The sequence below is a fragment of the Glossina fuscipes genome, unplaced genomic scaffold (genome assembly GCF_014805625.2).
Source record: "Glossina fuscipes isolate IAEA_lab_2018 unplaced genomic scaffold, Yale_Gfus_2 91, whole genome shotgun sequence".
NCBI classification, from domain to species: domain Eukaryota; kingdom Metazoa; phylum Arthropoda; class Insecta; order Diptera; family Glossinidae; genus Glossina; species Glossina fuscipes.
In genome coordinates, this window is record NW_023998445.1 from 463,933 (window position 1) to 477,280 (window position 13,348).

Here is a 13,348-nt window from a genome sequence, read left to right on the forward strand (position 1 = left end):
TTGAATGCTTAAGCAAATAGCGATTTTTAGCAACAATTGAAGTAAGTAAAAGGAATTCGTTTCAACGAAATAATTACCTACACCATAACACTTAGCTTTAGCTCGAAATGGAAAGAAATCTTGCTTTGTTTTGAAGCATTGCGACTTGTAATGTATATTAGCAAAATTTTAAACCATAATATCGGACAATTAGATATAATTACTCTCCAGTCATTAGTAACACTTGGTAAAATGCAACAATGTTCACTCAACTTGTATATATATATATATATATATATATATTTCAAGCGAATAGATCCACAGCTATGTTTATCTGTTCTTCTGTGTTCATGTTCGTCAGAGCCTTTGCTTACCCGCTTTCTTTATCATTCATCATCACTTAGCCGTCTCTTTTTATGTTTATCTTTCACTTCGTCGTTGCGACCGCCCTGGCCCCCTGTCTTTGATCTGACAGTATTTTTTATACTTGTTCCTTTCCTTTGTGTGTTCATTTGTCCTTTGTTGTCCTTTGTTCTCTCCTCTGGCTGACTAGTCTCTCCAGCACTTCGGCATGCTCTTTTGACTCTTTCTTGACCTACAAGATTTTGTCCATCCGTCCAGATTTTTATTGGCTTTTCCAATATTGAAAGAACTTACATAAATAGATGTAGGGACTAAGCACATATATTATCAGATTAGTTTTACCGATCAAATCCAGAAACGTACAAAAGCATCAGCGGGTTATGGTTGATTCCAATCGAATGAAGTCATGATATCGGGAGTTTTCAGCCATAATTCCTATCAAACTTTACCGGCATTAAATTGGAATATGCTACGTTCCCTCCCTTTATTAGGCGCTACCTCTTTTGATTATCCTTGATTTTGACCAATGGTCGTCTCATCGTCTGTTCGAGTAAGGCTTCTTTAGGTAGATGTCCCTTAGGTAGATGTGCTGGCGGCACGGTATTCAGATTCTATCTAAGGGACATGAGAAATGGTGCTTAGATAACAAAATATCTCATGCTACTTTTCTTAAAATACGCATTCAATTTTCTTAAAAAAACAGCACAAACTTACTCCTACTTCTAAAGTTTGATTACTCTGACTGAAGGCAACTATTCTCTATTATAAAAATGTTTGCATTAGATCAAATTTATTGCTTATGTTAGGACTCTACGCACAATATCATTTTCACCAATAAACCCAATTTTTAGCCTTGCACTGCTCAATAGCAAGTCAGCAAAGAGTAGTCGTTTTTATTTTCCTTTGCCAATTTAGCTGGCTAACAGACAGACGTACAGACAGGTTTAATATCGGTATAAGGAAAGGTTCGTACGTCCGTACAAACTCAAGGTACTCTGTCCCACAAGTGGGGAATGGTATAAGAAAAAAATTAAAAGATAGAAGAGCTCCGAAATGTATCGCTGTCTGTCATTTCCTTACAATCATAGTTATATCGTCATACCATATACTTGTATCACGTGCTCATAGATTATTTTTAAAAACTTTCGAAAAACTACCTGTGAGCAAGAAAAGCTTGTAAGTTACTTTCATAAACTTTTGTAGAAATATATGTCAAATCCGAGGCTATATAAGCTAGTAACTGCAGATTAAATGGCACCTCCTCCACATTTAATAGACCATTTTTTTAATGAACCTCTTTAAACCCCTTTAAGAGTAAGAGCCTTTAATGTCATTGCTTCAAAAAGTGCGGCCCCAAGATGAATCTTTTAAACGATTCTTAGTTTTATCAACGAAAATTCTCGAAATTGTGCATTCATAAGTTTCCCAAGTGTTAGGTAAGCAAAATAAAAAGGGCAAAAAGTTTTTTGCTTAAATCTTTGGTTTTGCGAAGAAAAAAAAAATCAATTTCCGAAAACTATAAACAAGAATTTTGAAATATTTCTTTTTTTCTCTTTTTGGTATCAAATTTTCATTAAAATTTTCTAAATGCATTCAATTTATGTGGTTTTTCTAAAGCAAACCGGTTTAAATGATTTGTTGTTGCTGTTAACCAATTGCAAGATTTTTGCATTTTTTTGGTTTTCTATGTTGAAATTAACCATTAAAGAAGTTAGATGTTTTTCTTCTTCTTCTCCTTCTAGCTATTCGTGAGAGATGTGAAATAAAGATTTTTCTTCTTTTCTTACAACACAACAAACAGCACGAAGTAAAGCATAGCTAAAGGAAGATGATGAAGAAAAAAAAAAAAAGAAGAAGAAGAAGAAAAACAAATGAATAAAAAGAAAACTATGTCACTTGAATGAATGAATACAAACTGAAAATGAGTTGCAAAAAAAATTTGTAAAAAAAAAAAAAAAAAAAAAGAAAAACTGTAATAAGAGAAAAGAAAAATTATATTTAAAAGAAAGAAAACTCGAACAACTAACTCATCAAAATTATATTAAAGTAAGCTTAAGCTCCATAGTATCATCTCTAAGCTATGTGTGCGAAGCGCTTAAGAAAAGCAAAAAAAAAGAAAAGTGAAAGAAGATGTTCGCGTTGTGTGTCCACGTATATGTGTAAATGTGTATGTATGTCAAAGCGCGGTAACATGAATATTGAAATACAAAAAAAAAAAAGAAAGAAAAGAAAAATACAATAATAATAATAAAGCACAACAATAACAACAATTAGCTAAACATTCGATCACCTTTTGATCAATTGTTGTGTGCTTGGCCTCAGATTGTGCTGCAACATTAAAAAGCATTATAGGCTTGCATTCGCAATCACATTCCCCTTCCACGCACAGAATTTTGAATTAATAAATAATTAACATCAATATTTAATTGAAAGTTATTTTCCATCATTCTGTAGGTTTATCTCATTTTTTGATCTTTTTTTTTTTTTTGTTTCTTTAATGCAAAGAAGCATTTTGTTGCCGTTTTGTTAATTGCTTCAATGTTTTGCTTGGATTAATGTTCAAAAAAAAAAAAAAAACATCCATAAATCGTTAAATTTTATTGCCAGTTTGTCAATTAATCGCTTCCATCATTAGTTAAGTAAACTTTGTGTATAATATTTTTTTTTGCCTAATTAATTAAAACGTGTTTTTTTTTTTTTTTATAAATAAAAACAACAACAACAAAAACAATAAAATTAATGATGTTTTAATGCTTTTTTTACATAATATTTTCAAAATCGTGTTTCGATTGTAAATTTAAACTTCAAATTTTTTCAAGTTAATTAAATAGAAATTTTAGTTAGTAGATCAAACATCTGAGATAATATATTATCTCTCGTAAGAAATCGTCTGATATTCATTATCTTGAGAAAGTATATAAAAGTTGTAACGGATTCTATCGTTCCCTCACATCGAGTTATAAGGTACTAACTGTCTGATATTTATCAGGAGATGATATCACTGTAAAAGCTTCAAAGTAACCTATATTTTTAACCATTTTTATGGGATAACAGTAAAAGTGGTAAATAGTGCAATATTCGTTGCAGTTCTTAAGGTTACGTTTAGGATTAAAAAAGCATTTTTTTTTTGTTCAAAAATATTGCATAACCACACAGATGTGTTTAACGTGGGTACACTACCTCCATGGTTTAACTCCACGATGAAAGACGCGTTAATTTTGTGTAACCGGTGCCCGGCAGAGAGTTAGACAATCCCTATAAGCTATGGGCCTAAACTACACTGGAGAAATCAGATATTTTTATAGTGTATGGCTCAATAAACCCACTCTGGGAAGTGTTAGGGCGTATCATAATCTCTAATTATTCGCTTTAGGAATGATAGCAACCACAACCACCACGGTACCCTCTGAAGGGCACAAGTACAGAAGTGTTAATTCACACAAGAAATAGAGCGACAGAGAAATAGGCAGTGATTGTAAAAATGCTTCGAAGCATGGGCGGAAATATTCTCATATCACAAATTTTATCAAAATATCTCAAAAATTTCAACTTGAAGGTTAAGCAGAAATGTAGGTGTGTCTGTCCGTTCGTCGGTTGCCTTCTCTTGGACTTGAAAAGCGGAACTAATTTCTCATTCGGTTCCAAAGAAAAGTTTCCGGTTTCATAATTGAAACTAACAAGTTGCAAAGTCATTAGGCAAGCTTCTTCACCAATTCTTTTCACAATTTGAAGAATAGTTTTCGAAAACTTAGGATGCTACTGAGACTAATAAGCATTAAATAATACTGCGCAAGACCATAGTCAACTCCGTTAATATATTGAACTAGGCAGTCTTCCAAAAGCTGAATACTTTAGCTATTCCCAACTCTTATCGAATTAAACGACTACTTTCGCATTTGGTAATCCTGAGCATAATTCTCTGCGTAACAAATATTTTCTTTGCAAATGTCCGGCTGGTAGATTACTTGTTTATTCCAGGCAATGGCCTTTCTTCCCATTATAAAGTGTCCCGCGCCAAAGATTGATAAGGCAGCCGTTTAGCTACATTGAAAAGTCTTCAAAAGTTAAACAATCTGATGAGTTTTGGCTGGCAGGATATGAAGAAGAAGTGAAGCGATAGCTGAAACACAAAAATCCTCAATCTGGGAGAACTAAGAAAAAAACGAAATGCTGGAAGCAATGAATAAACAAAGCGTCTAAGAAAGATATGTGATTATCACGCCCACTTTTAATTATTACTTACTCTTTCCTTTATCAATCCCCAAACACAGGCAATGGTTGAAAGATGTCGTCGTTTTTCGTCGAAAGACTAGGTTACCGTGGCTCTACTGACAATAATAGTAGTCTTAATACGAACGGAATCGCTTTCAAGCAGCGTGGGTCTAGTTCTTGGTTTGGATAGTAATTTAAGGAGGACACTTCTTGCCTTTATGTAATCCATGTATCGTATTCTCGCCCCTATTGAGAGATGGCTTAAGTCAAAGACTAATAACTCCGTATGCTTTTCTCCAAATTTTCATGTGTTTCGACATGGTAGACTTCTTAGAAAAGGAGGTGGAGCACATAATAAGCCCCTTAATTCAATCCCACGTTTGGTCAAAGTGAAGATTGCTTACAACTTCATATTATTCTTGCGCAACCAATGCGCCATAATCTCATACCAACGCTTATACTACACTTGAGTATCAGATGCAAACTAAATCTACCCCCTTAAGCTCCGGTGATATCCTTCTGGTACTGAAGCACTTTAACATTAGCACCGTAATTTGGAAGTAGACTGGGTGGGAAAGTTACGGATCCAGTTTAACCTCGCTTTTTTATCAATTACACTATAGCTTTATTTTAACTGACAGAATTTCGGATTTGTTCGAATGTGCGGAAATAAAGACTTTTGCGTACCTGCTATATGATCAGGAGACCGATTTCACCTAACTCTTTTGTTATCGCTAAAGGAGTTGCTTGCCAGGGTTGTAAAAGTCAGCAATGCTTCCCTTAAATGTCTTGATCACAATAAAGGGAACTATAATATACTCAAAGATAGACTATATGATTGCAACTGGCTTTTCAACTGCATCGGTATTAATATCCGACTTTGCGTTGTATCTGATATTAATAGATCCGTAGCGTCATTCTAATAACCCGACTTGTCCCCGATATTTGTGGTAAAATGCACGGAAAGGCGGAAGGTTCTCTGACTGGGCGAATGAATCTTCGGCTATAGGTATAACAATATATTTGATCCACTCAGAAACATTCTTAGAGCCTCATCTCGAAAAGAAAAATTCCAAGCAAGTAGCGAATAAATACCCTCCGCTTTTTACTTAAGACCCTTGAAGCTGACTCATTCGTATAACGCAAACGAAGTTCCGGTGCTTAAACCACTTGATGGTCGAAAATCGCCAAGCTAGACAAGGCCATTGTTATTGGAAGAGCTCAAGTATGTCCTCCATTCCTTAGAGTAAACTTTTATAAACTTATCTACAGGGGCTTAATGAACTACCGTTTATTTGAGTTTCATTTCTATGATTTTTCCTTAATGTGAATTCGAACAAAAATATATAATCTTTCACTTAAATTCAATTCAATTTTCATTCATTATTAACTGGATTTTATTTATAAAATGCTTCCAAATATATCAGTGGCAGACATTACAAAGCAAAAAAAACTTTAGAATGTCATGCTGATAATAATAAAACTTTTGCACTTGATAGTTGGTATAATAATAATAATAACAATAATAACAACAATAGCAGCAGCAGCAGCAGCAGCAGCAGCAACAACAATACACACCTTCACATAATGAACAGGTTAAAAAGAGAAAAAGAAAAACATTGGCAAGCAAAGGGTTATCGGTACATGCATAAATTTAGATAAATGCGCAAATGAAAACAAAATAAATAATAATAATAATAATAATAATAATAATCATAAAATATATATGTAAAAAATTCCGATGAAGAAACAAAAACTAAACCTAATGCTAAAAGCTTAACTATGTGAATCTTGACATATTCACACACATATATATATATATATATATGTATATAAGAAAAAAAAAAAATAAATAAATAAAATATCAACAAAATAAAAGATATGTAGTAGTTGAGGGTAAACTTTCTTTCCCATATAGCTTAAAAAGAAGCACATCAACCGAGAGAAGAAGAAGTGAGGTTAACAGCATTACAACAACAAACAGAATAAATCAAAAATACACTAAAAACACAAAAATATTTTTACATACATATATACATATATGTATGAAAAAAATAAAAAATAAATAAAAGATACGATTTGGATCTTGAGAAATATTTTTTACATGGTTTAAATACACACACACACACACACACACACACACATACGCATATAACACAATTGTCTATGTATATAAATAACGTCTCCATGTGTAGAGATAGATATAAGTAAATAAATGCATACATACATCCATACATACGTTTCGATATATGCATAAAATGTAGACACTTGCTTTAAGGCACACACACAATCATACAATTTAGCTAGCTAGCTGGCTGGCTGGCTGACTGCCTGTATGGCTGTTTGGCTGGCTTAGCGGGCTGCTTGTGACGACGTACTGATGATTTCACATTGAGCGAAAAATATTTAAAATAAAAAAAAATAAGAAGAAGAAGAAGAAAAGCAGCACACAGAGCATAAAACTTGTTATGCAGTGCAGTGAGCACTTTTTAAAGGTTTTTTTTTTTTTTTTTTTCTTTCTTTCAGTTTGTCACAAATTTTTTTAGAAATTTTACTATCTTTCAAATTTAAAGAATTTTTTTTCCTTTAGACTTTTTTTGCTTAAAAAAGAAAATTTGTGCGTGGATTTTATTTATTTATTTTATTTTTTATTTTAATTCTCTCTTTAATCCCACCACCATTGACACCGCTATTAAATAAAACTAAAACAAAAAAATAAAAAAAAAAAAAAAAAAAAAAGAAGAAGAAGAAAACTTAATGCGAAAAAGTTTTTTTTATATTTTTAGGTTTTATATACCAGTTTTTTTTTTTTTTTATATATATATTTTTTATATATTTTCCACTATAATTTCTATCTGGATTTTTATTTTTATTTTCGTTTTTTTTTTTCTTTTTCTCTTGCGTTCTTCTATTTATTCGTTATATCCGCTTTTTAATACTAACGGCCACGACGTTCAAATAGTAACTGTGTTTTGCTAACTGAGCCGGTTGTTATCTGACTTCACTTGCAATTCAATTGCAAGCTTAACTTATAGAGTGCGAGTGGGTTTTTTTTGTTAGATGTTGTTTTTCTTCTTCTTCTTATTTTTTCTTTCACGTTTTTTGTTTTCATTCTCACATTTTCTCGGAAAGCTGAGTGTGTGAGATCATCTCTATTTAATGTATATACACTTGTTCATGGAGTTTTTTTTTCATTTTTTTTATTTTATTTATTTTTTATATTTTTTTTTGCATTACTTGGGATATTTGACTGTTTAGTTAGTTACTCTTTGAGAACTATGTTTTGTTTGGGTATAGTGGTGTCATGGTGGTGTTAGTGTTGTGGTTTTGTAAGCTCCATGTTCGTTTGTTAAAGTCGCTCTCTTTTTTTTTAACTGTCAGACGACAGAAGCGAACGTGTTGCCAGATAATGCAAATGAAATGAAAAAAGTTATTTAGCCGCATTTGAAATGAATATTCAAAAGTATTTTATATAAGCGATTTACCGGCATTTTAAAATTTTCATTTAGGGGGTCAAAGAAATTGAAATATTTAGAGAAAAATTTACTTCTTATACATATTAGGCGTTTGCAAAAATGTTGATCACTTTTGCCCTTGAAAAGAGCATTTATTGTGGAAAATTGGTACAATATATATTAATCAAAATAGTTTCCATCACCTCCTATAATATATTACAATATTTTTGGACAACACTGCAAAATCATATCGAAAGAACTTACATGGGTTTGGCAGCGATGCAATCACCGACCCGTACTCTTATTTCTTCGACTTAGGGGACTCGCGTGCCAGCCAAGCCATACTGCACCGACTTGAACAAGTGGCAATCAGGAGGCATCGTGTCTGGTGGGTGGCAAAAGATCACATTCTATCTGCGACAATCTGTCCAAACCGATAATTGGTATATGATGGAACAGCATCATCATAAGCCTTTGAACGGGTTTAGTGGACTTCGGCAGCAGATTTCTTCAAATAAGCAGCAAAAGTAATGAATTTGGAGCGCTCCATGATTAGCGTCGGCGTACGCTGAATAAATCAATAATGGAAAACTGTTATTTTATGTAGAGCAAGGTCAAAACGGTCGAATTCAACCGTTATATAGGCTGGTATTTTCCACTTCTTTATCTTTTTTAACCTGCAGAAGGCACTGATCAAAACTTTTGCAAACACCATATACATGTATAGGAGGAAGAGGAGGGGCCTTCAAAAAAAAATATCACTTTATTTGTTTCTCGAAAAAAATTTATTTATTCATCAACGTCTATTTTGTCCCCTTCTTGTACCAGCGCTTTTCTCAATCCTTGATGTACTTCTGATATGCACTTTTTGATACAACCTTGGGCTCTGCCCGCGATGCGGTCTTTATTCGCTTAAGCGTGGCGAAACTCTGTCCTTTCAGCGATCTCTTCATCTTTGGGTACAGGAAAAACTCGTATGAGATCAAGTCCGGTGAATATAATTACTGAGGTATGACGACGCTCTTGTATTTGACCGAAAAATTATGAGTAAGCCATGACGTGTGAGCTGACGCATTATCGCGGCGCAATGTCCATGACTTGCTGTTGTTCCACAATTCCGAGAGTTCTTTTCACATTGCTTCACCCGAACGGCGCATAACTTCGACGTAGTGTTCCTTATTGAACGTACGACCTTCTGGCAAATTTGGCGTGCTTTTTTCTGTCTGTAGCCCACGAAATTTGGGAAGTCACCTCATATTTAGAACACACCTCGTATGCCATTTAAAATTTCGCAACACCACACCCCTAAATTGTCAGCATACAATTATCATTGGTATGGTGGTATGAATGTTATTTGTCGGGTAAAGGCCGGGAAATTTTTACTGTTCATATGCCGGTGGATGATTGAGTTCCAGCAACATGCTTATGATTGTAGCCCATATAGTAGGTTTATGCGGATGTATATAACATGCAGGTGTGCTTAAGATCGATCACTTTTTTAATTTACCTAAACTTTTCTCTCCCTCTACCCAACTTGCATTCTTGTGTTCAACATACCGGTCCCAACTTTCGAGATATTTTGAAGGAATTTGGTATACTCATATGTTTTGGCTCAAGGACGAACACTGTTGAAAACGGTTCAGATCGGACAACTCTTTCAATCACTTTCCATATAAAATCCAAATTCGGGAAGTCTTTATATCAATAATCGTACAACGTAGTGAGATGGTGTAGGGTATTTAATGGTGGGACCGTGGTCCACAATACTTTTACTTTTTTTGTTTTCTTAAGTGGAGGATAAGCATTCAAAATCTCAAGTTAGAGTGTGGCTTCCAACGCTCACATACTTGGCAGTTAGCGTTGAGTGTTACACCGGGGGAAACTTACTTGTCTTGTGAAGCGAAACATTGTCATAACATGAAGTTTTTTCCTCACAGGTGGACCTAAGAATATATAGATGCAACGATCTTTAAGCCATCGCCAAGCTAGGCATAATCTAGCAAGCGAACCGCCATTTCAAACTTGAGCTTTGCCACTACGCTGAATGTACGCTAGTCCGAAAAATATTGAAAGGTGCTTGAACCTCCCTTATATTATATTGGGTTTATCTAAATGAATTATTTTATGAATGGCAGATAAGTTTATTGCTTCTTGTGTTTGCAATTATAACCAAAATTTTACTTAAAATCTTTATTGCTTCGCTAATTAATTAAAATCGTTGCTAAAAAGAATTTTACAATAAATTTGCAACAAATCATTTATCCAAAAAGTTTAGCAGCAGCATTAAGAAACTGTAAACACCTTTAGTAACCTTTAAGGCGGTACTTACGGATAAAGGCAAAATTTGACCGACCGTAAGTTCAATGGGTTTCTGCGACTTACTCAGCATAATTAAAATCATTTTTTGCTCGGGAACTTTTAATTCGTACCAATGGGAAACAGTGTAAATGATGTCGATTGCATTGTCGTTCTAAAATGATAAATTTGGAATAGAGAGAGACAAAGAGAGAAAGAGAGAAAGAGAGAGAGAAAAAGAAAGAAAGAAAGAGAGAGAGGGAGAGAGAAAGAGAAAGAAAGAAAGAGAGAGAGGGAGAGAGAGAGAGAGAGATAGAGAGAGAGAGATAAAAAAAAGAAGACAAATTTAATGAAAATGCAAAACTTATTCATAGATAGAATGTTAATAACGTACCGATATTTCTATCAATGTGCCCATAATGCAGAAAGAATACAAGCAAAAGATTAGATAAATTATGTAACCATAAGCAGCTGGCCATACGCCTAAAACAATCGAAAATATTGTACAGCAAATGCTGAGACCACAGGTTGTTACTTCTATGAATATAATCGTTCGATAGATTTTATCGACACCTGCTATAAATCTGTAACGGATGCGGTTGCAATGCTAGATAAGATTAGAATGGAATTTTGTACTCAACACACTTACTCATTGTATTGTAGATGCCATTGAAAGATATCCTTAAGTAGTGGGAATACTTTTTCCCTTTCATTGGTCTCTTCAAGTATTTCATTTAAATCCAAAAATTTTTGTTCCAATAAATCCTTCAATAGCGGTACATTAATAATAAACATAAACATATAAATATCGGTCATAAAATGACCTAAACAGCCCCAAGCGATCATGGGAAAATGATATAACGTATGTATTATATAACCCACATCGGTATTAGGATCGACAAAAGGTATTTCAAATTGCATTATCATCATTCGTATACCATAAATATACCAATAAATGTATGGAAAACCGATAATTATTGAACCCACAAAAACATACATAAACGCACAAAGTTTATAAGTTTTCACTGTATAAGCTAACCAACGATTTAAAACATGACGATAACGTTCGGTTTTCTGCTGATAAACGGTATAAACATTTTCCAAAAAATATTGTTGAACTACGATCACTTTTCGATACTTTAATACTAACAAAATCTTGGCAAAACCCTAGAAATTTTTAAAAGAATTTATTTATTTATTTATTTATATATATATATGTATATATATATATTTTTTTTTTGTGTTTAATATCACCTGTATACCACTTCCAATAATGCACAAACAGACTGGTATAACAGTCCAATCATGATCGATTGCCATACCCTTGTAAATCGTATAAATGGTACATAAGAAGAAACCATTTACTCCCACAATTAAAAGCCATGTTATGAAATTCATTCTATAGTTGGGATTAAGAATATCGCAGCCGCACATTTTAGCGATAACGCGTATCACTTTAATGATTTCTTGAAAACGTTCTATACAAGTTAGCTCGTGCTCCATGCTCGCTAAAATCGCAATCACCGCCAAGAAAAGAATATAAATCTTCAAGAATATGCGAACCCTTTTTAAAAACTTTCGCAACTTTTTTTACGCACTATAAAGGGTAGACGGCAATCATAACAACAATGGCACCCTACATGGCTTTCACACGAAATTTGTGACCAGTTAATGTTAAATATGGCAATTGTGTATATATATCATAATTTGTCCGTCAGTCCTTGTTTGATTTCCATATAAAATTTTATCATTGCAAACTTGTCTTTGCCTTACATTTGTTTCTTTCATTACAATCGGTTTTCAAATTTTGTGCTTGATGGGTATACCCGTTCATCGTTAAACACGTTGATAGCGGTCCCTGACCCATTATCTATGTACAAACACATCCATGTACATCTCTATTTTAGCGAAAGTCGATTCGCTCCTTAGTTAGGTATATCTTAGGTAGGTTGCCATTTATGTAATTGGTAGCGTTTACCAACCAACAAAGTCTACAAGGTAGAAATAGCTTTGTTTTTGCATAATTTTTTCTTAGTTTTGATAGTTTGTCTTGTTATCCTTATTCCTGCCTAGCTAAACTTTCCCGTGAGTATGAAAAAGGGAAGTTTTGCAACGTAATTTAAGGTTCGAACTTTATTTAGAAAATATATCATTTTGCCGATTTTAGGCAGATTCATAGACCAATTTAGCTTATTTTGAACGAGCAACGGTACAGACAAATGAATCATGATACAAGCTGTATGAGAACAAATTCAGTATAAACCGCATTACCCGAATTAGGAACAGACCGTTGTGTAGAGGTTTTTCCCACCTTTCGAGTCGTTTCATTTTTAAGTTGACTGCTACCTTCTTTGCCCTTCTGCCTTCACGTAAGATCCTTCTTGAACACAAACTTGCCTTTACTTAGAAGAAGGGACACCCCCTAAGTTTCTGATCAAAAATTTTCCACTATATTTTTTGCAGTCATCTAAAGGGGTCTCCATATAATATCTGCATCAATTCAAATCTTGCTTTCCGGCATATAGCAGTATTTCTTTTAAAGAGTAAGGTTATGTATCATCCGTACGATGTAGAGGTCCTTACCATAACATTCTTTTTGTTTTCGTTTCCTGCAATTATTAGATAATTAATATAGTATTTACGGCACAATATTGTGTCAACATATTAGGCGTCGATACAATTAAATATTCAATTAAGAACAGACACCTGCTTAATTTCTCCATTTGCAAGGAGCCGATGCATTCAAGTTAAGTTAAATGGAAATTATGATGCGTCGTGGATTATTAAATTTTTTTTTGATATACTTACTCTATGGAGTAAGAGGTTGTGTATGAATGGAGCTTAGAATTAAGTCTGCATCATATCTTAGACAAAGATCTCTCTCTCTGTCATCTCTCTTTCTGTCTCATATCTCTCTCTCTCTCTCTCTCTCTCTGTCATCTCTCTCGCTGTCTCATATCTCTCTCTCTCGCTGTCTCATATCTCTCTCCCTCGCTGTCTCATATCTCTCTCTCTCTCTCTCTCTCTCTCTCTCTCTCTCTCTC

General features: G+C 33.8%; 2 protein-coding genes across 3 annotated transcripts in view; both read right to left on the reverse strand.

Annotated features, from left to right (window-relative positions):
* The window catches only part of LOC119638613 (hillarin), a 42,482-nt gene extending 35,378 nt beyond the window's left edge, over window positions 1–7,104 (reverse strand). Inside the window, exon 1 of one of the 2 annotated variants that reach the window (XM_038035481.1) lies at window positions 6,794–7,104. The gene's annotated coding sequence lies outside the window, so the exon portion shown is untranslated. Of the gene's footprint in view, window positions 1–6,781 lie in introns of both variants that reach the window. The other variant, XM_038035482.1, reaches the window with a different exon arrangement.
* Window positions 7,105–9,929: 2,825 nt separating this feature from the next.
* LOC119638596 (odorant receptor 67d-like) lies at window positions 9,930–11,807 on the reverse strand. Its single transcript, XM_038035463.1, has 4 exons — window positions 11,559–11,807; window positions 10,954–11,471; window positions 10,699–10,888; window positions 9,930–10,479 (listed from the first exon to the last, which is right to left on the reverse strand). The coding sequence occupies exons 1-4, from the start codon at window positions 11,805–11,807 to the stop codon at window positions 10,264–10,266; spliced, it is 1,173 nt and encodes a 390-aa protein (XP_037891391.1). The 3' UTR covers window positions 9,930–10,263.
* Window positions 11,808–13,348: the final 1,541 nt, after the last annotated feature.

What these genes read in the sequence shown, in the direction of transcription:
- LOC119638596 (XM_038035463.1), bottom strand. Translation starts at nt 11,807, where the DNA reads ATGGAGCACGAGCTAACTTGTATAGAACGTTTTCAAGAAATCATTAAA. An exon ending in TTATTGGAAGTGGTATACAG is followed by an intron (nt 11,472 to 11,558) that starts GTGATATTAAAC and finishes AAAAATTTCTAG; the next exon opens with GGTTTTGCCAAGATTTTGTT. An exon ending in TGGCATCTACAATACAATGA is followed by an intron (nt 10,889 to 10,953) that starts GTAAGTGTGTTG and finishes CATCCGTTACAG; the next exon opens with ATTTATAGCAGGTGTCGATA.